The sequence below is a fragment of the Maylandia zebra genome, linkage group LG3 (assembly GCF_041146795.1).
Source record: "Maylandia zebra isolate NMK-2024a linkage group LG3, Mzebra_GT3a, whole genome shotgun sequence".
In the NCBI taxonomy this organism is placed as follows: Eukaryota; Metazoa; Chordata; class Actinopteri; order Cichliformes; family Cichlidae; genus Maylandia; species Maylandia zebra.
In genome coordinates, this window is record NC_135169.1 from 20,668,590 (window position 1) to 20,690,203 (window position 21,614).

General features: G+C 41.7%; 1 protein-coding gene across 2 annotated transcripts; it reads left to right on the plus strand.

The window, feature by feature from the left end:
* The first annotated feature begins 1,171 nt into the window (after positions 1-1,171).
* Positions 1,172-19,297, plus strand: LOC112431295 (uncharacterized). 2 transcript variants are annotated; one of them, XM_076882353.1, is made up of 7 exons: positions 1,172-1,274; positions 13,190-13,371; positions 13,538-13,763; positions 13,871-13,937; positions 14,345-14,488; positions 15,282-15,431; positions 16,255-19,297. In XM_076882353.1, the coding sequence occupies exons 2-7, from the start codon at positions 13,238-13,240 to the stop codon at positions 16,386-16,388; spliced, it is 855 nt and encodes a 284-aa protein (XP_076738468.1). In that variant the 5' UTR covers positions 1,172-1,274; positions 13,190-13,237; the 3' UTR covers positions 16,389-19,297. The 2 variants fall into 2 exon arrangements, with proteins under 2 accessions (XP_076738468.1, XP_076738467.1); XM_076882352.1 differs by lacking the exon at positions 1,172-1,274 and having other exon boundaries at positions 12,556-13,371.
* Positions 19,298-21,614: the final 2,317 nt, after the last annotated feature.

A 21,614-nucleotide genomic window follows, 5' to 3' on the forward strand; every position in this document is an offset into this window, starting at 1 on the left:
ACTGTAAGATGACATAGCAACAAGATGCTACCCAAGACAACCCTGAGTGTCCAGACGATCTGATATCCTTGTGTTGGTGTTGTTCCCTCGTCATCATAAATAATGTTGTTCCAGGTTCAACATTGCAAGTGAACAATCACCTTCTCCTGACGTCATCCGCGACCTCGAAAAAAGCAAACGCCTTCAAAAAATCTACTTCACTTGCGAGAAGAGAAACCACCTCTGTAAGGACAATATGTATAATGCTTACCGTTTATTAAGAAAAAGTATCCTGAAATTCAAAGAATTCAAGTTCCTGGATCGGCGGACAGAAGAGGTTTCTCCATTTCTGTGTTAAAAGTGTGGACTTCAAACTACCAGTTTTTAAATTGTGTTGATAGGCCACATAAAACCAGAGTTATGATTAAAAATATGCGCAATGTTTTTTTTCCTGAATACTAACGTTGTGTTTACAGCGGGAAGGGAAGCACTTGAAAGTATTCTCTGTTTGTGACAAAAAAAAACCCAGAAAGAAAAAACCTTGGCTTTCTATTAGTGGAAAAAAATTCTACTTTTTTATACTCGAGTTTTATGTTTTTTGTCTGATTTGAGATCAATTGTTTTAATATAGTATTTCAAAATGAAAAAATAGCTGTAAATTTTGACATGTTAAGGTGTGCTGAAAAGAATGATACCAAACAAGACAAGATAAACGGTTTTTAAAGGTGAAATGTAGAAGTAAAATCCAAAGCAGACAAAATACCTATTATACCTAGCATTTAGTCACTTTTATAAAGGTTTTTATGAACCCATAAATTGAGGGAAAAAATACTGGGCCAAGAATGGACCCCTGAGTCATTCCACATAAGAGCAGGGTTTTTATGAGGAAATTTGTACCCCAGCCTAACTGTAAAGTTAACTACTGTGCCATTTCAGTTCTGTGCTGTGCTTTATAACTTTAAATAATTTGTAATATTTTTTCTAATACAAGTTTCAACAGGACTTAAGTAAAAGGGAGTTTAGAAATCTGTCTACAGTTGGATAAAACTTTAGGAACAATATTTATGGTTAGCAGGAACAGTGTGAAGCCTTCTATAAATAACAGTGCGTGAAATATCTTTCAATTTGCGAGAAGGAACAATGTCCTGGATTGATTGTGCATCGATCCATTGGTAATTCCTCAGGGCTCCACTAGGGGGATTCGCGCCTCTTGTCCTTCACTCTGTACAGACGAGTGAAAGCGAGCGCTTTGTGTCAGTATCATCATTCATCTCTCCTCGTTTCCCCTGTTTAAGGTAACTGCACGCACAGAACTCTGTGAACTCTGTGTATTACAGTTGACTATTAGCCCACCATCATTGTTTATTGTAAGGAAAGAGGTGAATTGTGGACAGTTTTTGCTGAGAAGTTTCAGCTGAACTCCGTTGCTGTTTAAGCTAGCTTTCACTGGTGTCCCGCCTTATTGAATGACAGTTTTTCTGCCACTATCTGTATTTAAGTTAACTACTGAAAGACATATACAGCGCATAAAGTATTATTTCATTACTGTTGAAAGTCAGCGAATGTGTCAGCTAACATATGTGAGTTAAAAAGATGTATTTACCTTATGTTACAGTTCAAGTTGTGCAGCGTCTAAATACTCTCATAAGTTAAAACAGGGCAACTTAGTTTGGAAACTGTGGTCCTGAGACTGAGTGTATCCATGCAGAGAGAATATGGTTTGGGTTGTGTTGTTTTTGTAACACTCAATACAGACGAGTGAAAACGAGATCTGCGTGTCACTATCATTCATTCAGCTCTCATCATTATTTCCACTTTTTAAGGGCACAAAAATACCAGCAATCTTTACATAATGTTTTGTAAATTCGCACAAATGGGAATAATGGCGATAAATGTTTTTCAGTAACTAGTAATCTAACTAATTAGTATTTCTGTTGTTACAATGGTGTTGCTATTACTAACAAGAAAATGCAGTGCGGTCAACACACAGAGGGTTGAAGCTGTCTTTAGTTCACAAATATTTAAGAGAAACCGGCCAAATTATAAGCCTGAAGACAAGACGTTAATGAAGAACACAGATGTAAGAGCGGTCAGACTCAGGACAGATAACTGGCAAATTTTTATTATAACTCTGTATCTTGGAAGGACTGAAATAATGTTTCAGTATCTAACATTTGATCTGTGAGTTTATTCTCCCAAAACAATACTTTTATTGTTTTGACATTTACAAACTGAGGTTATTTTTTATTATGAATATGACCTTCTGAATTTACTGAACCTTCCTGCCTTCTTGGGGCCATTTGTTGCCACTTACATGTGTTAAATGGCTGCCATTTCCACTGTGTTCAGTGGAATATAACCAAACTTGTTAAAGGATAGTTTTTTTTCTGTCCGATTTAATATTTCAGTGTTAATTTCTTAAATCAGCCTAAAATGGCTGAGCAGCAAAAATCCCCACACCCATACCCCTAGTGGTCATTTTGTGCCCGTTGACTTCCATTATAAACGCTATTTTTCACGGCTAAAAAATTACGGTCAAAGGGATCGTCATGAATCCAGCTTAGGTTTCGTTTTGTACTAGAGGCCTTAGAGTTGTAATTTTTTTATTTGTCCACCAGGTGGCGCCCTTGTTTCACATTTGACGCCTGCTCGGAAATACCCCTTTCCAGCGGCCTGCTCGAGACACACTCGCGGGAAAAGGCACACTCATTCCCCGCATGCAGCGGGAGCTCGGCCCGCTGACCGGGCTGGACCATTTCCTTCCCTTAGGATCGTTTGATGGCGCTTTTTTTTAAAAAAATCAACAGGAAATGACGTATTTGTTTTCACGTGGTAGCGGAAGTGTGTGCTGCAGACACGGAAACCGAACCATATGCCCCGGCGCTGCGCGAGACACACCCGCGGCAGAGGCACTCCTCCCCGGGGAGCTGGAGCAGCAGCGCCGCCTGGAGACCATTTTTGGCTTCTGCAAAAAAAATTAAAAATGGATCGAAATGAATGTTGGTGTCAATCTTTTGTCCATCTAAAGGCCTAATTATAATAACAATAAAATTTTACTTCAAATGTTTGTTTTTTTTAAATATTTAGTTTTTCTGTTTTTTGGGGCTGAAAAACAGGGCGCTCATGTAATACAACTGGGATTTAAAGGGTTAAAACAACGAAAATATAATTAAAACTTTATATGAATATTTCAGGGAGAAGTAGTTTTAAAAGACTGACCAATTTAAAGTGAAAAAAAAATTATATTTAATATTTTTATTGCACCTTTTGGGGAATTGTCCTTAGGCATGCATTTTTTAATGTGCTCCTGCAAAAAAAAATAATGGCAGGTCAAAATGAATGTTGGTGCCAATCTTTGGTCCATCTGAAGGCCTAATTATAATAACAATCAAATATTACTTCAAATGGTTTTTTTTGAAAATATTTAGTTTTTTTTGTTTTTTGGGGCTAAAAAAACAGGGCGCTCATGTAATTAAACTACGATTAAAAATAAATAAATAATTAAAATATATTTAAAACTTTATATAAATATTTCAGGGGGAAGTAGTTTTAAAAGATTGGCTAATTTAAAGTGGAAAAAAATATGAATATATAATGTTTTTATAGCAGTTTTTGGGGCGTGGCACAAAATGGTCATTAGGGATAAGGGTGTGCGCTTTATTAAAAGGAAACAGGAAATAACTTTTTGGTGCCACTTTGACTTCTTTTTGATATATTTAACATTTAATTAGTACAAGAACAACATTTAAATGGCATATAAACGTAATGTTAGGAAAATATAGAAAACGGATAACAAAAGGTCAAAGGAACAGCTATTCAGTGTGACTGACAGGTGATCTCCGTGCAAAGTAAAAACAGCACAACTGTGAGCTCTCAGCAACTCCCATCTCAACAATGATGTAGACAAAAAAAAGTGGAAAATAAAACACACATTTTAACCAATTGTCCATCAGTGGCTTCTGTCTATTTCAGTGTAATGAACTCTGCAGTATCTTCATGATCCAAAAAATCAAGTCCAGCATAGAGCGGCTGAGTGAATGTGGTCTGGACTCTGTGGAGGAGAGTCATGGTTTTAGAGACGCTGTAGAAAGACAGAATACCTGCTCTGTGATCCAGGTACACTCCTACTCTGGAGGACCGAGGGCCTGAGAGGACAGTTTGGATTTTGTTGTGCCAAAATTCATATTTGTTGATATAACACTTCAGTGACCACGATTTTTGATTGAATCCAAAAAAACACGTCTGATTTTCCTACTCTTCGGATATTCTTGTATGTGACTAGAGATGGACCGATCCGATATTACGTATCGGTATCGGTCCGATACTGACCTAAATGACTGGATCGGATATCGGAGAAAAATAAAAAATGTAATCCGATCCATTAAATATCACGAAAGCACCTCACAAAACTTGCAACACGCCGTAACTCACCTCAGAACGTTAGCAGTCGGAGCAGTAGGCATCACGTGATAGAGCGGCTGTGGCATGCGGGACCTGTCGGTGGTCTGGATAGCATGTGGAGCTTCGCTAGCAACCCGGCATTTCATCTCCGACAAAGTTATCCCGAGAGAAGTAAAGCAAGTGTGTAAGTCCATCTCTGAATGTTTGTAAAGCATTCCTGCGTTAAGCTTAACAAGCGACTGCCTCTTCTTGCTGCTACTTCAATCGTGAAACTGCTTAATGATCAGCTGATCGGCTTTTCTGTCGCGAGTCCGTGTCTCTAGTTTGCTTTTGGCCCACTTTGCACCAGAAAGAGGAAACCAGCGGCTGAACAACAGCAGCACGTTTAAGCTTGATCAGCTGTTGTTAGAATTTATTTAATATTAATTTCTACACCAGGATCTTTTTCTACGTAGCTGACGGCTGGTAACTGTGCAGGGGCGGATCTAGCAAAGTTTAGCCAGGGGGGCCGATAGGGCATTAACAGGGAAAAGGGGGCACAAAGACATACTTTTCTTTCTTATTCTCATTTAAAATGTCTAGCTTTTAATAAATAATTATCTGACACCCAAAGTTTTAATTTGATGCAAAATGAATAGAAGTCAATTACTGTACATAGTGACTATTAAGTCTAATATATATACCCTAGTAAGCTATAGTACTTTTTACTTTGGGAAGGTACCATCTGTGCCGTCTGCAATTCTGTTGAAGAAAGATGTTGAATCTATTTAATATTTCTTGAAAAATAATTGATTTCTGTGCATTTTTTTTCACACTGCATCAAATTAAGGTTGATTACGGCGATTAAGCATCATGAGGTGGAGCGTGAGGGGTGGTTCCCTATTTTTTATTTATTTATTTTTGTTGTTGCTGGGAGTTGGAACCCTATTAGTTAGGTTGCTTAATATTTATGCTAAGTACTCTTTAAAATACCAGAATAGGGAGGATGGTGTAGGTTTAAGTTTATTAGATTGATCAGTATTGCTGAAATATGAAATTTTTTTTTTTTGCATACAGGTATAACAGAATAGCTTTAGTGTAGTTGTTGTTTTAAACTTGAGTATGAACTTATACAAAATGCAGCAAGATATTTAAAAAACAGTTTTGTTGATTAAAAAACACTATCGGATTCATATTGGTATCGGCAGATATCCAAATTTATGATATCGGTATCGGTATCGGACATAAAAAAGTGGTATCGTGCCATCTCTATATGTGACTGCTACTTCAACTCCTTTTCCTCTCCACTCCACCTCCCAGTAATAACGTCTAGTCAGACTCTCTTTACTCAGGATCTGAAGCCATCCAGTAAATCTGTCTGGATGATCAGAATAGGATTGTTCTTCTTTGGTATACATAGCTTTTCTGTTCCCCTCAGATAATAACAGATGTGTGTTTGCTGTGTTTGGATCCAGTGTGATTTCACTTGAATATTTTAAGAATCCAGCTCTGGTCTTTGGCTCTGGTGGTGACAGTAAAACATCCTCTTCAGTGACTTTTATTTTTGCAAGTCAAATTCGGTACAAATATGACTTTTATTTTGTAGTACTTCACAATAAAGCCTATCAGATAAATGATTTAGCACCAACCTAAAAATAAACAAACCATATAGACTTTAACAAAATTAAGATTAAGAAACTGCCATGAAATCTTCTGTAAAGATGATCTAAATATTGCATAATCCATGAGCCCAAGTTCATCGAGCAAGAACAAGGATTTATATCTTCATACCCTGAAACACGTCTGCTAGAAGTAACCTGTGAAGCTCTTGTCTGACCTGAAACTGTTTCAATCCCCCTCAAACAACAAAATGACTGGATGTGCATCAGTGAGGGTGGTGTCTGCCCATCATTATGGGCAGCATTATTATTGAGATCTGATAATGCTGTTGCACACCATTATCAGATCTCAATGTTTCCTTCTTTGGAGTCAGAGTGGTATGATTTGGACCGATAATTGAACTGGGACGAGAAATGAAGGGTTTTGCTTCAGGAGCCAACGTGGTGTCTGCACCTCCATCAGGGGAATACAGGAAGGCGATGTTTATCTTTAATCTGTTAAAAACTAACAGAAACACTATAATGTGACATCCCTGCTCTACAGGATGTGAGGAGAGTGATGTGGAGTGCTTTTGTGTCTGACATAAACATGTGAAACCAGTTCAGACTAAAGAGTGAAACGCTCCTGCGAGCGCCTTCAGACTGGTGAGCAAAGCACATGGAAGAGCTGCAGGTAGATGCAGGTGTGGCTGGTTGAGCGAAAGATGAATGAGTGAATCTTTTGTCCTGGGCAGGTACTTGTGTAGGAGGCTGTCATCAGGAGGAAGTGAGTTACCTGTAGATCAAGTTAGCAAGCGGGCGCTCATTCACATGTTTTCATACAGAGGAATGAGTAACTCCCTGGATTTGATCCAGAATGGCTGCTGAGTTGCTAGACTTGCTTCTAGAAGGACTTTCGAGTCCACAGCAGGTGCTCGAGTTCATGGACAAATTTCACTTCAGCCTGGAAATGTGAACATCGGGGTGCGACGAGAGGAAACTGTCAGTCTGTGGGCTTAATCGTCTGGAAGTCAAACATATGTTTACCACATTTCAAGCTCTAATTTCAAAGAATCAGAGCTCAAATATGTTTGGGTTTAAATTTGAAGCTATCAAGTGTTTAATCAAGGTGACCTTGAGAATCATCAGTAAAAGACATTATCATGAAATAATGGGACGCTCCTGCGTGCGAGCTGCACTAACTTCAGATTTGACCTGAATAAGATTTTAATATGTAGGCCAGCGTGACCTAATAGGACAATGAGAAGCTCAGAGTGGCTAAACGGACTAAACACAGGCGGAGCAGTCGTGTCAGTCGGGGTGTGTCGCTGGGAAGCTATTTGTGTACACACACAGACACACACAGACATACACCACCCGAGGCATCTCTGTTTGAATACTCACATTTGTGTTAAAGGTGTAGAGAAAGTGTCTGTTTCTGTTGGCGTGTTTTTGTAAACCTTCCTGTTTAACACCTGCAGACTGTTAAACACACAATATGCAGAGTGGATTCAGAAAGGTGACAGGCTCTCGTTTACCTTATTTCAGACCATGAAAAGCTCCTTAAATAAACAGGGAACATTGCTGGAATATAAATCCCTCCTTTGTCCTCAGAGAAAAGATGCCCGGACTCATCTTAAGCCAGCTAAGCTTTCGCCATTGTTGCAGATTCTCGGTCTACCCGCTGCACCAAGACGAGGATAATGTAATGTTGACATAAAGTGCAGCCCTCTCTGCAGAAGCCAAGAAGCTGTCTGATTGCAAGTGCACGTCCGTGCTGCAACTGATCATCTTAATTTAACTCTGCAAAATGTTCTGCAAGAGGAGGTTGTTTTACACCAAATAACAGTTTTATGGGTCCCTGCAGGTCCTTTTAAAATAGTTTAAAACCCTCCAAAAGTAACCATGAGCAGGATGCCAAAGACATCTTAGATTGTGCTGAAGAGATTTCAGCTGAAGTTAAGCTAAGGCCGGGCTCATGTAATACCAGTTTGCTTCAATCTTGTGCTCTTGATTTCCTGGTTTCAGTGTTTTTACTGTTTGCTCATCTTGTTTTATAAGGAAAGTCCACTTTAAGAAAAGGAGAGTAATACCAGAAGAACAATCCTGAACATGCTTCGGGCTTAAAACACCAGCAGACTGTTGTGATTCCTTCACCTTCACCTCCTCCGTCCTCTTTGCTCTGGTGACGCTGTGTTCCCAAGCCAGCTGAGAGCTTGTGTCCTCCTAACGAGGTGCCCAGGAGGCATCCACACCCCATCCTGAACCACCTCAGGGTTCCTGTCAGTGTGGAGGACGCCCCTGAGTAACCGAGCTCCTCAACTCTTTTCCCCTTAAGATGGTATTAGACCAACTCCCTTGTACCCTTAATGATGAGTTCTGTCACCTGTACATGAATTTGAAAAACTTACAGAAGTCCTGTCGCCTTCTTTTTAAGCTCGTTAGACTACTGTGACCTTATGACCAAGAATCTACACAGGTTCTGTTTTTTTTTCCGAGGACAGCTGTGTAGGCAGCGACCACGCTCATCTGTTGTTATGAAGTATGACAGAAACTACTCAGTTCAGAAAATAGAAACAAAGCTAAATCCTTGTAAGCATCAAAGGTGGAAAGAGTTAAGCCTCAGTAAACCCGCTGCGTGGGACACTGCATGGCACGGTGACGTCACACGGTCACATCCATTTATCACTGCTGTTAGCCGCAGCAGCATTCTGCAGACCGACGGGCGTCGCCACTCAGACAAACCTCCACATCATGAGAATTTGAGCATTTTCCACAAAGTTTCATCTTTTTCACACTGTTGCCGCATGTCCGTCTGTGTAATGTGTGAGCTCCTGGTGCATTGTTAAGACTGCAGTTAAACCCACACGATGGTACACTCACGTCTCTAACCGAGCTGCAGCATCAAAACACACAAAGTTGTAAAATGTGAGACATGCAGGACTGCGGCGGCTCACGACAGCACATGTGACGTCATTTTGGAAAATGATAAATGGTCTGGCTCTTATGCAGCACTCAAAGCTCTCCATGCAACAGGCGTTTTTCTCTACGCCAGAGTGCTTTGTGTCTGACATTCACACATGAGCTGCTCTACATGTGGCTCAGGCGGTAGAGCCACAGTTTGACATTAACTCTGTCGTGAGGTGCCGTTTACCATGTCTCGTTTCAAGAGTCTCTACCCCGCCTCTTAGGGAGAGACCGGTCACCCTTCAGAGGAAGCTCATCTCTGCTGACCCGTGTCATAACAGGAACACAATCACACTCTGTGATGAAGCTCCAGTGTGTGTTTGCATTCAGGGTTTGAAGAATTCCTGTCATTCATGAAATTCTGTCCTGTAAACCAACCAGCGCCTCTTACTCCAGCAACAATGCATGATGGGATACAATGCGAGGATAGTGACCCTTGGTTGTACATTACTCGCAGTGAGGCATTGTGGGATACTTTGAGTGTACTATATACAGTGGGGCAAAAAAGTATTTAGTCAGCCACCGATTGTGCAATTTCCCCCACTTAACCTTCCTGCCTTCTTGGGACCTTTTTGTGCCACTGCTATGTGTTAAATGGCTGCCATTTCCACTGTGTTCAGTGGAATATAACCAAACTTGCCACAGGATAGTTTTTACCTGTCAATGTTAATATTCCAGTGTGAATTCCTTAAATCAGCCTAAAATGGCTGAGCAGCAGAAATCCCCACACCCATCACCCTGGGGACCATTTTCTGCCCATTGACTTCCATTATAAACGCTATTTTTCATCCCCAAATTATCATCATATGATTTTATTTTTTCTTCTTTTCTTGGATGTCAATGAAGACTCAGGGCCTTGAAGTTTGAATTTTTAAATTGCAAAAAAAATGCAAAAAAATAATGGCAGGTCAAAATGTATGTTGGTGCCAATCTTTGGTCCATCTAAAGGCCTACTTATAATGACAATCACATATTACTTCAACTGGTTTTTTGTGGAAATATTTAGTTTTGTTTTTTGTTTTTTGGGGCTTATAACACAGGGCACTCATGTAATAACACTGGGATTTGAAGGGTTAAAACAACGAAAATATAATTAAAACTGTACATGAATATTTCAGGGAGAAGTAGTTTTACAAGGTTGGCTAATTTAAAGTGTGTTAGGTGAGGCTGTGTGCAGACAGGAATAGGACCCAAGGTGCAGACTCCGGAGACAGAACTTAAACCAAAACAGCTTTAATGCTGAACGCAAACATGACATAACGGGAAAAAACTCAAAATAAACTTACACCGGTGGACAGGCAAAACACACAGCAAAATAAACGGTAGATCACGACACAGACATTAAGAAACACAGGGCTTAAATACACAGAGGGAACAATCAGGGAATGGGTAACAGGAGGGAAACACAGCTGGGGCAAATCAGGCCTAACGAGACAAGGGGAAGCAAAACCAGACACATTAACATCAGACATGGACTTTCAAAGTAAAACAGGAAACATAACACAGACTCACGGGCAGGCACTATAACAAAGGGAACAGAGACGTGGGAACAGGGCAGACACAAACACTGACTGAACACGGGGAAATAGGAACTTAGGATACACATAGACGCGAACTAGACAAGGGGATGCAGGTGATAGGGGAGACAGAGCAACTAAAGAAGACAGAGACATAAGCCATAAGACAGAACTCAAAGAAACCAAAAACTAGAAAGTATAAATAATATCATAAACTCCAAAAACCCTGGGTCGACGACCCAGGCATCCTAACAAAGTGGAATAAAATATGGATATATGGTCTTTTTATAGCGTTTTTGGGCGTGGCTGAGAATGGTCCCTAGGGTAATGGGTGTGAGTTTTTTAAAGGATGGCAGGAGGGTTAAAATGATGACAGAGGTCAGTAATTTGCACCAGAGGTACACTTCAACTGTGAGAGACAGAATGTGAAAAAACAATCCATGAATTCACATGGTAGGATTTGTAAAGAATTTATTCGTAAATTAGGGTGGAAAATAAGTATTTGGTCACCTCAAACAAGGAAAATCTCTGGCTCTCACAGACCTGTAACGTCTTCTGTAAGACGCTTTTCTGTCCCCCACTCGTTACCTGTATGAATGGCACCTGTTTGAACTCATCATCTGTATAAAAGACACCTGTCCACAGCCTCAAACAGTCAGACTCCAAACTCCGCCATGGCCAAGACCAAAGAGCTTTCGAAGGACACCAGGAAAAGTATTGTAGACCTGCACCAGACTGGGAAGAGTGAATCTACAATAGGCAAGCAGCTTGGTGTGAAAAAATCAACTGTGGGAGCAATCATCAGAAAATGGAAGACATACAAGACCACTGATAATCTCCCACGATCTGGGGCTCCACGCAAGATCTCATCCCGTGGGGTCAAAATGATCATGAGAACGGTGAGCAAAGATCCCAGAACCACACGGGGGGACCTGGTGAATGACCTGCAGAGAGCTGGGACCAAAGTAACAAAGGTCACCATCAGTAACACACTACAACGGCAGGGAATCAAATCCCGCAGTGCCAGACGTGTTCCGCTGCTGAAGCCAGTGCATGTCCAGGCCCGTCTGAAGTTTGCCAGAGAGCACATGGATGATACAGCAGAGGATTGGGAGAATGTCATGTGGTCAGATGAAACCAAAGTAGAACTTTTTGGTATAAACTCAACTCGTCGTGTTTGGAGGACGAAGAATACAGAGTTGCATCCCAAGAACACCATACCTACTGTGAAGCATGGGGGTGGAAACATCATGCTATGGGGCTGTTTTTCTACCAAGGGGACAGGACGACTGATCCGTGTTAAGGACAGAATGAATGGGGCCATGTATCGTGAGATTTTGAGCCAAAACCTCCTTCCATCAGTGCGAACTTTGAAGATGAAACGAGGCTGGGTCTTCCAACATGACAATGATCCAAAACACACCGCCCGGGCAACAAAGGAGTGGCTCCGTAAGAAGCATTTGAAAGTCCTGGAGTGGCCTAGCCAGTCTCCAGACCTCAACCCCATAGAAAATCTGTGGCGGGAGTTGAAAGTCCGTGTCCCCAAAACATCACTGCTCTCTAGAAGATCTGCATGGAGGAATGGGCCAAAATACCAGCTACTGTGTGTGCAAACCTGGTAAAGACCTATAGTAAACGTTTGACCTCTGTTATTGCCAACAAAGGTTATATTACAAAGTATTGTGTTGTATTTTTGTTATTGACCAAATACTTATTTTCCACCCTGATTTACGAATAAATTCTTTACAAATCCTACCATGTGAATTCATGGATTTTTTTTTTCACATTCTGTCTCTCACAGTTGAAGTGTACCTCTGGTGCAAATTACTGACCTCTGTCATCATTTTAGGTGGGGGAACTTGCACAATCGGTGGCTGACTAAATACTTTTTTGCCGCACTGTAAACCACAGTAACAGTCGCAGACTCAGGTCGTTCATCTGGTTTCGGTTAAACATTCTTTAATCCGCCACACCTGCTCGCTCATCCGCCTAGACCTGCCTGTGTGTGTGTGTGTGTGTGTGTGTGTGTGTGTGTGTGTGTGTGTGTGTGTGTGTGTGTGTGAAGTCATTTTGTTCCCTGCAGAAAGAAAAACACACACACCCTCACGATGCTTTAGTCTGCGGGGGTGATGAGGCGTGTGCGCCGCCGCGTACGAGCCGCTGACAGTCGTGTAGTAACAGCGAGCGCTCGTGTTGACGCCCGCAGTGTCTTCCTCCGTGTCCGCAACAGTAGCCAAGGCAAAGTTTTGCCACTGTTACCATGGCAACTATCGCTACAACACCCTCAAGGTGAAACTGCGTTTGTCTCTCAAGGCTGTCCATGAAAGTGGAATAAACATTGACTCACACGCGTTCGCAAACAATGAGAGAGACGTTTAATGTTCGCTGTGTTTGTGCAAACTGCAGGCTTTGATTGCGTTTAATTAATTTGATCCAAGCAGGAAAAACCCAGAATAACAGCTTTCATTGGCCCAGATAAGAGCAGCAGATTATTTCTTTATTCCTTTATCTTTAGTGAATGAGGAAGAACGTGTTGGCTTTTCTTCGACCTCGACTGTTCCAAATGCAAACTCTAATATTTGATCTTAAAGTGCAGTAAAAATGCAACTTTATCTGTAATCACTGGTCTTCATGTCGCATTCATGTCTGAATGTTTTCATGCGTTTTATCATTTAAATTAAAAGCAAAGTTTAAATTCAATCATAACACTGTTTAATCATCATGTATCCCTCTTTTGTTCTCCCTCAGTGTCTGCGGACGTTGACGGGTCACACCGGTGGGGTGTGGTGCAGTCAGATGGCGGCTACCACGGTGATCAGCGGCTCCACAGACCGGACGCTGCGCGTGTGGGACGCTGAAAGCGGCGAGTGCGTGCACACGCTTTACGGACACACGTCCACCGTGCGCTGCATGCATCTCAACGGCAACCGGTAACAGACTCACACACACACACACAAATTAATGTTCCACATGAACTCATAGAACTGGGTCAGCGCAGCTTTAACAGAGACACAAACACACACCTCTGGTTCACCTTGACCTGATTGGCTGTCACTGCAGCGATGTAATGCCTCTCTCTCTCTCTCTTTTTCTCAGGGTGGTGTCGGGCTCTCGGGACACCACGCTGCGCGTGTGGGACGTGTCGACTGGCCGCTGTGAGCACGTCCTGACTGGCCACTTGGCGGCGGTGCGCTGTGTTCAGTACGACGGGCGCCGCGTGGTGTCGGGCGGCTACGACTACATGGTGAAGGTGTGGGACCCCGAGACAGAGGTGTGCCTGCACACGCTGCAGGGACACACCAACAGAGTGTACTCGCTGCAGGTAAACACAGAGCAGGAGTCTTTAAACTGAGCTCTACATGAGGCGGTTTAGCATCTTTGAGCTCCTTGTTTTGGTTTTGACTCCACCTCTCCCACCCCTCTCTGCAGTTTGACGGCGTGTTCGTGGTGAGCGGCTCGTTGGACACTTCAATCAAAGTGTGGGACCCAGAGACAGGTAGACCTCACGGACTCTGTTTTCTCACTGTGAACCTGGAGTTATTTAATGAGTTTATTTCTGTATTCAGACACTAGGGGGCAGTAACTCTGGATGACAGGCTGTGTTTATCATTATTACTATAGATTTATTTTGCTTTACATATAACGCACAGGAACATAACTGAAACACGGCCGCCTCTTTCTCTGTGATAAATGAAGAAAAAAAACAAATATGGTTGATTTTTAATGGTTTGTGGCAAATAATGCAGAAAGCTGCTGCAATCGCCTCTTTTCACTTTTATCTAATTTAAACAGAATAAATACAGTGATGCTCAGAGCGCCCCCTGTTGGTGGTAACCTGCTGTAATCATATAAAAATGAAACGCATGGGTGCCAGTCTAAGCTAAACGAGTGTCTCTTGTTCAGGTGGGTGTGTCCACACGCTGACTGGCCACCAATCGCTGACCAGCGGCATGGAGCTTCGAGACAACATCCTGGTTTCCGGGAATGCCGACTCCACGGTGCAAGTGTGGGACATCCGGACAGGACAGTGTCTCCACACGCTGCAAGGTGAGAAGCTGGTAACGTCCCTTAGAGGGAATCTGTCCGATTAAACAATGAGAGCAGCTTGAAGGTGAGGGTCGCCGTGGAACTTCTGCGCCAGATCGCTGACTCGGCAATAAAACAGGCTGACTCAAAAGTCCGCAACCCGCTGGGAGGAAGTGAGGAAACAGGGGGCATTGTAAAGGCTCTGAGATGACGTGAATAATCATGTTAAGGTCTGAGGCAGAAAGTGAACCTGAGCTGTGGTCAGACTCGTGAGAAATAAAACAAACCACAGGGTGTTTGTTGGTGTTCTGAGGATACTTTCATGCAAAGTCTGTGACGGCCTGTTTAGTCTTTTATGGTTGTGGATTTCACAACGTTTGCTTTTCATCTGTTAAGCTCACATGTGCGGGAAATTCGAGCCACATGGATTTAGCCAGAAAGTACAGCTAAAGGGAATGTGAGTGGTTTCAAGGGTTTTTGGTGACTGGATGAAAAATTGGACTCGCTGCCAGTGGTATTGAACTTTATTTTCTGGGACTGTAAATGTCCATGTAATTTCTCTCTTTTTTTTCTTTTTGGAAATCTGTCCAGCAGTAAATATTTTAAGCAGCAAATATTTTAGAGCCAAAGAAGGAGGAAATGATTCAATATGAGAATTTACAACTCAGTGAAATCAGGTTTTATATGAAGATGCACATGCTGACGCTCATATAAGAAAGGATGCATAAAGTGATACCGCTGAGAAGAAAGGCTGCTCATGTAAAGACAACTGGTTGAGGTCAAGGGTCACGGTGTAATGATGCGTACTTTTCAGGTCCCAACAAGCACCAGTCGGCGGTGACGTGCCTGCAGTTCTGTCGTGGCTTGGTCCTGTCCAGCTCTGACGATGGGACGGTCAAACTGTGGGACCTGCGGACCGGAGCTTGGCTGCGGGACGTGGTGGCGCTGCAGAGCCGAGGATCAGGTGAGGGGTTCGCGCCACCTTAGGTCGCTAGGGAAAAATGTATTTTTCTGGCTGTTACTGAGTCAATTCATTTGCAAAGAGGTATGTGGTGCTTGCTTTTCTGTTTGTTTGTTTTTTGCTAGAAGGCTGCTGTGATTGCCATTCACTGAATTGTAGTGAAAGTTTGAAAATGCACAAAGTGGAAACACAGGGGTTTCTTTCACTTTGAAGGCAGTCAGTCACTTTTTCCATCCTGCACAGCTGGAAACGTGCATGACAGCACAACGTTTAATTTGTAAGCAAGCAGCCTGTATCCCATTCGCACTGCACTTTTCACAATTTCACTCGTGATTGGTGAGTGGTTTGCCTTCCATGCAGATTACAGGTTACCGTGGCGGTCTGCTAGCAACTAAATCAGTCACAGTGTGGTGTTCGGTGTAGCTCATGTACCTCTTTGGAACCAGTTTCACCCAATCTTGTCAGAAAGTACACGTTTCTATAGCAACCCGTGTTTCCCAGTCCAAAAAATATACAAATTAAAAATGAATAAATTCTCAACTTCATCATCATATAAAATGATACAAAGAAGATATTTTTAGTAACTGACTCAATTATATATTATGTGGTTTTTTGTAGTGTCAACATTTTAATGTGGAACTAACAAACAGATTAAATACATTCACATTTCAGTAGAAAAGACGCTAAATGAACTGTAATGGTGCAGGTAGATGCAGTATTCACTCTGTTATTAAATATTAAGAAAAGATATACGTACCTGAACTTTATTTATGTCCTCACCTGTTATCACATGTCTGTGGCTAAACCAATCACGTCTTTGATCCAGGTGGAGTCGTGTGGCGAATCAGAGCGTCCGACACTCGCCTGGTGTGCGCCGCCGGCAGCAGAAACGGCACTGAGGAGACCAAACTTCTCGTGCTGGACTTTGACCTGGACGAAAAGAAGAAAGAGACGGACTGAGGAGGAAGTGACATCATCAAACGCGGTTAAAGCCCAGATTTTGTTTTTTTTTTAAAGGATTTGGGGGTCGGCTATTTTATTTCATTTTTTTTAAAGAAAAGTAACAGAAACTCATCACACTTTGACTTTTTTGACCAAAGTCCTGACTGGATCCGACTCTTCTCGTCAGTCAAACTGATAGATGTGAATGTTACAGCTCGTCTCTGATTGGCTGGCAGAGGCGGGTGGATGAACCCAGTGTGGATAATTCAAACAGTGTGACGGACAAATCCACAAGGACAAAAAACATGGATGTAAATGGACAAACAAGTGCATTTATTTCAATCAAAATGGCCCAGAGAGGACGGCTTGTAAGAGAAGTGTTGGATTTCTTGAATGTATCCAATGAGAGGAAGAACGAGGGCAAACAATTTGTTTGTTTGTTTGTTTGTTTGTTTTGCTGCTGAACCAACAAGGAGGTCAAAGATGCTGTTTAACCAATGCAAATGTACCAAATCTTGGCAGCTGGAGAGACACGGGCAACTTTTAGAGGCAACAGCGATGAGTGATGTCACAGCATATAAACCAAACCTCACATTTAGTCAGTATTTTTTTTAAACCATCACATTGTTTCACATTTATTCTCAGCAGCTGAGCCAAATTCTTCATCTCTGTTGCCTCTAAACAGCGTGTTTTGATCCTGCGGCAGAGTTACATGCTTGGTGCTTGGGATTCGTTGGAAACGGTGAAATTCGGGAATTAAAGCTTCTTTTCCCATCATTAAAAAGAGGGAAGACTAAACCCTCGAAACATGTTGGCCACAGGCAGAGCCTCACATCTGCAATGGTTGTAACACTGGAAACTTTGTCAAGCTTTACAGAAACATTATTTTTAAAGAGAGAAAGGCGATTACTCTGGTTTACTGCACGCTAAATCACTCGCAGACGCACATGTCCAAATGATTTATGCCGCAGTTTTACTTGTAGTGCAACAACTTTCTGCCAAAAGCCTAAACATTTTCAAAGGGGTGGCACCGGCTGCTGCTCAGCTCTGGCATTAGCCTGTTTCTGTTGAGACACTGAAGTATTAAAGTGGGGAAAGCACAGGAGTTAACAGTTCAAAAGGTGGCTGACTTCCATTTAGCGCCTTCAGTTTCAGGGTTGTGGTTATTTACTCTTCGTCAGGGCTGGAGGGGGTGGGGGCTGCACACACGAGCTTTTGTAAGTACGGAGTTATTGTTGCTGTTAAACTCATTCTGTGTGTGAGAGAGGCCTTTTTTCTGCTCAGTATTAATGAGAGAGTCTTGAATGTTTTAAAAGCTTAGGCTTCGGTCACGCAGGCTTAGAGAGCAGTTGTTGATACTATGGAAACCTCTGGTTGCTAGGGGAAATTGCATATTCCCCTGACTGGTTGCTAAGTGATTGCTGACTGCTGCTAGGTACTATTTTATTATATGTATCATTTTTCTTCCTTCTGCACACCTGTCATTCATTCAGCTGTGCAGAGGTTATGAACCACTTACCTGTTGTGAAATTGATCACGAAGGCTGAGCTGCACCACCTTGTGACTGTGTTGCTAGCAAATTGTTGTGGTCACCCGTAGTTCGCTTGGAAGTTGCCAACTTGTCTGCAAACACTAGCCAACTGCTCCCCAACACAAAACAGAAAATTTGCTTCTTACTACGTACATTTCAAAAGGTTCAACTTTTATTTCGAAGGTGAACTATCTCTGTTTCCAGTTTGTGTTGTGCTTCTCAGTTTAACAGCTGCATAGTTGGTGATGTTTGCAGACAAGGCGACGCCTTCCTTGCAAACTACAGGCAGTTGCTAGAAACTACTCTCCAACGAGTCTGGGAATACACATTTTTCCATAGCGACCAGTAGTTGCCACGGAATCGCACACCACTCTCTAAGACCTGAATGACTGGGGCCTCTCCTGCCTTTACACATAGCTGCTAACATTAGCATTAACACAGTTTTTAAAATAAAGAAGAGAAAAGTGAAAACGACCCTTGAACACTTCACATGACCTCGGTGAACATTTTCTGCCTCCATGGATAAAATATTTTTATACCTAAGTAATTATGTGCTTTTACTTTAAGTCATATTACAGACATAAAATAAAACCTGTTTTGTTTCTCATTAGAGAAGCAAAGCAGGTTTTAAAGAGCCACATTTATGCTCTGAGTCTGCTCTCCACATTATGTTTTCCAGCCACCTTTTGATGTCTTTCTATGATTTATCAGATAATCAGCATTAAGTCTGATCAGTGGTTTGTGTATATTTTTTAGGACATTTTTCCACCCTGTATTTTGTATCATTTTTCCCTCTCACCTTCTTGTGCAGGACTAAGCTGATTGATGAGGAGATGTTTAGCAGCCTAGTGTTAGCTACAGTTTTTGTTGTTAAACTTTCCTCAGACTGTGTGTTTATGTAAAGTGCACAAAAACTCTTTGACGTGCATCGACTTTATTGTTATTAGTTTGTACTTTCGTCACGACTTCACATTAGAAACTTGCATTGCACTACATTATATGTTCCATTACTTTTTTAATTTGTGTTTTTCCCCACCCACTGCCGCAGCACATGGGGTCACTCCGCATGTTTTTCTAAGCTTGTGAAATATTTAGAAAAATAAGATAAATAATTAAAAACAATTCCTCTTTACCGATATTAATCCGATAAGCTGCTGTTGCCAGGCAACAACCCAGGAGCAAGTTGCTCTATTGTTCATTTCCCCTGACAACAGGTGATACGTTTCAGGCAGGAGAGTTGACCTTTTTGCAGGTGTGAGGCTCTCTGACGATGTAATCATGTAAAATAATGTAAATACAAGAGGATGTACATATTCAGCTTTTTATAAGAGTACAGCAGAGAAAATATTGTCGTGGATGGAGGGATGACTCTGAATCAATAAAGATGAGTTTTATAAAGTGCTGACTGCTTGTCTTTTGTGTTTTAAACATTGCTTTTGAAATGTGATGGGAGTTTTCTGCTGCTTTTCTTACAGCTCCTTTGACTTTTATTATGAAAAACTCAAACCAAAGTGACCCAGAAGAATTTGTAACTCAGTTTTATGGTAGTTGGATTTCACTCTTGATGCACACCTGTGTTGTATTAACACTGCAGGTTATGTGTCTGCAATTTACAGATGTCCTCTAAACGTTTCACCTGCAGCTGATCATAAAGAGGAGAGCACCAAATGTCCAAACATGAGTGAGCTGAAGGTGTCTGCCACTGAAACCAAATAATTAAAAAAAAACAAAACCAATAAAAAACCACTTTAAATGAGGCTGTGGTCAGAGTTTTAGTTAAGCACTTAGTAGTACTTCCTAAATACACGGGGAAACCCACTGATGTTGATGAATGTCCTCACAAAGACGGCCAAATGCCGTGTACACAGAGCTGCTTTGAGGTAAACTCTGGTTTACCAAAGTAAAAGAATGGCTCATACGACCTCAATGAAGTCGTCACTTGAAATTTACAGGTGAGCTGAATGCTGACAAGCACACATCGTTCTCTTCCTTCCTTCCTTGGTCATTTTAATGTTTGTTTACTGCAAACGCTCATATTCAACAAGAGGAAAAGAAACGGGCTAGAAGGGGGACAAGGAGAGGAGGGAGAGAAGGAAAGGAGGAAGGAAAAGATGGGGGAGGAGGGATGGAGGAAGGTAGGAAGGGAAAAAATGGGAGAGGGAAAAGGAAGGAAAAATGGAAGAGGAGGGAAAAAGGAGGAAGGAAAAGATGAAAGAAGAGAGTAAAAGGAAAAATATGAGAAAGGAAGGAGAAGAGACTGACAGATGGAAGTGAACGTAAAGCCACGTTGAACTTGGTAATGTAGCGAGCTCTAACGTCAGCTTGAGGTTTTTCGGACCAACTTCACTGGTACGAGACTGAATCTGATCTCCGTGGAGGAATGTAGAAACTGCGCTTCATTAAAGCAGCGGAAACCCAGACTTTAATGAGTCGAGTTTATTTTAGCAGCGTCTTGGAGTAGACTCTACTACACTCAGAATCCGTTTAAAGGAAGCTTATTTATTCTCAACCAGGATGAGACGAACTCTGACTTTGAATCTCTGTCTTCCCACACATCTCCTGTCTGAGCCTCGCACCGAGCTTTCTGCTTCAGTATGTGGGAGTTTGTAGGAGAGCAGATAATATTATGCAACCAGAACTGGCTGCAACACCCCGTACGAGGAAAACTGAAGCATGTAGGTGTTTTTTTTCCTTTTCTCTGAGCTTCATTGATAAAACTAATGAATTAAATCTAAGCTGTGCAGCAGGTCCGTGCTGCTGCTCATCAGTGCTCTGCACATGTGGATGGTTTTCTTCCTGCCTAATGCTCCGACATGAAAGAGTCAGATTTTATGGGCTTTCTATTTTTACAACCTGCTGGAAATGAAAGGTGCAGCGTGAAAGTGTGTGTAGAGTTTGATGTGTGTTTGTAGTAGCCTGATAACGTACCGCCAGCTGACACAACAACAGGCAGACGACTGCAAAATCCCAAACAAAGAGAGCAAAAACAGCTGAAGAGTGAAAAAAATGAACCAGAAAGACCAAAGATGGGAAAGAAGAAAAGACGAAGGGAGGAAAGTGGCAGAGGGGAAGAGGAAACAGAAGAGGCAGAAATGGAAGGAAGGAAAACATTGATTAGGATACAAAAGAAAGATGAAGGAAAGAAAAACAATTCAAAGAGGAGAAACAAATGAAATATAGGGAAGGACAAGTGAGGAAGGAAATAAAGCAAAGAGAAAAACACATGAAGACAAGCTAAGTAAATGAAGGTGGAAGCAGGAATGATGGAAACACCGAAGACAAAGGAAAGTGGAATAAGATGAAGAAACAAAAGTACATTAATGTGAAGGATAAAAAGAAACAAAAGAGGAAAGAAGAAAAATAAAGTAAATAAGGACAAAGAGGTTATAAAACAGAATAGGATGCAAAGTAAGGAAAAGGTAAATAAAAGAAAGCAAATGAAAAGCCGTGGAGGCTTCAGCTGACACTGAAGAAGTCATCTATCCATCTTCTGCTTATCCACTCTGGAGTCAAAACACCAGCCCAACATAGTGCTATAATTTGTATCCAGATAATTAAAGTAACTAATTAATCTCCTTAAGACTGAATTCTGTGATATTTACATGACAAATTAAAGTTGGAGATCTACTAAAAGACAGAGTTAAACTCAGACTCCATCCTATGATTTAATGATTTATATTACAGGGGCCTGTTTTTCTGTCCCCAAAGGGTGA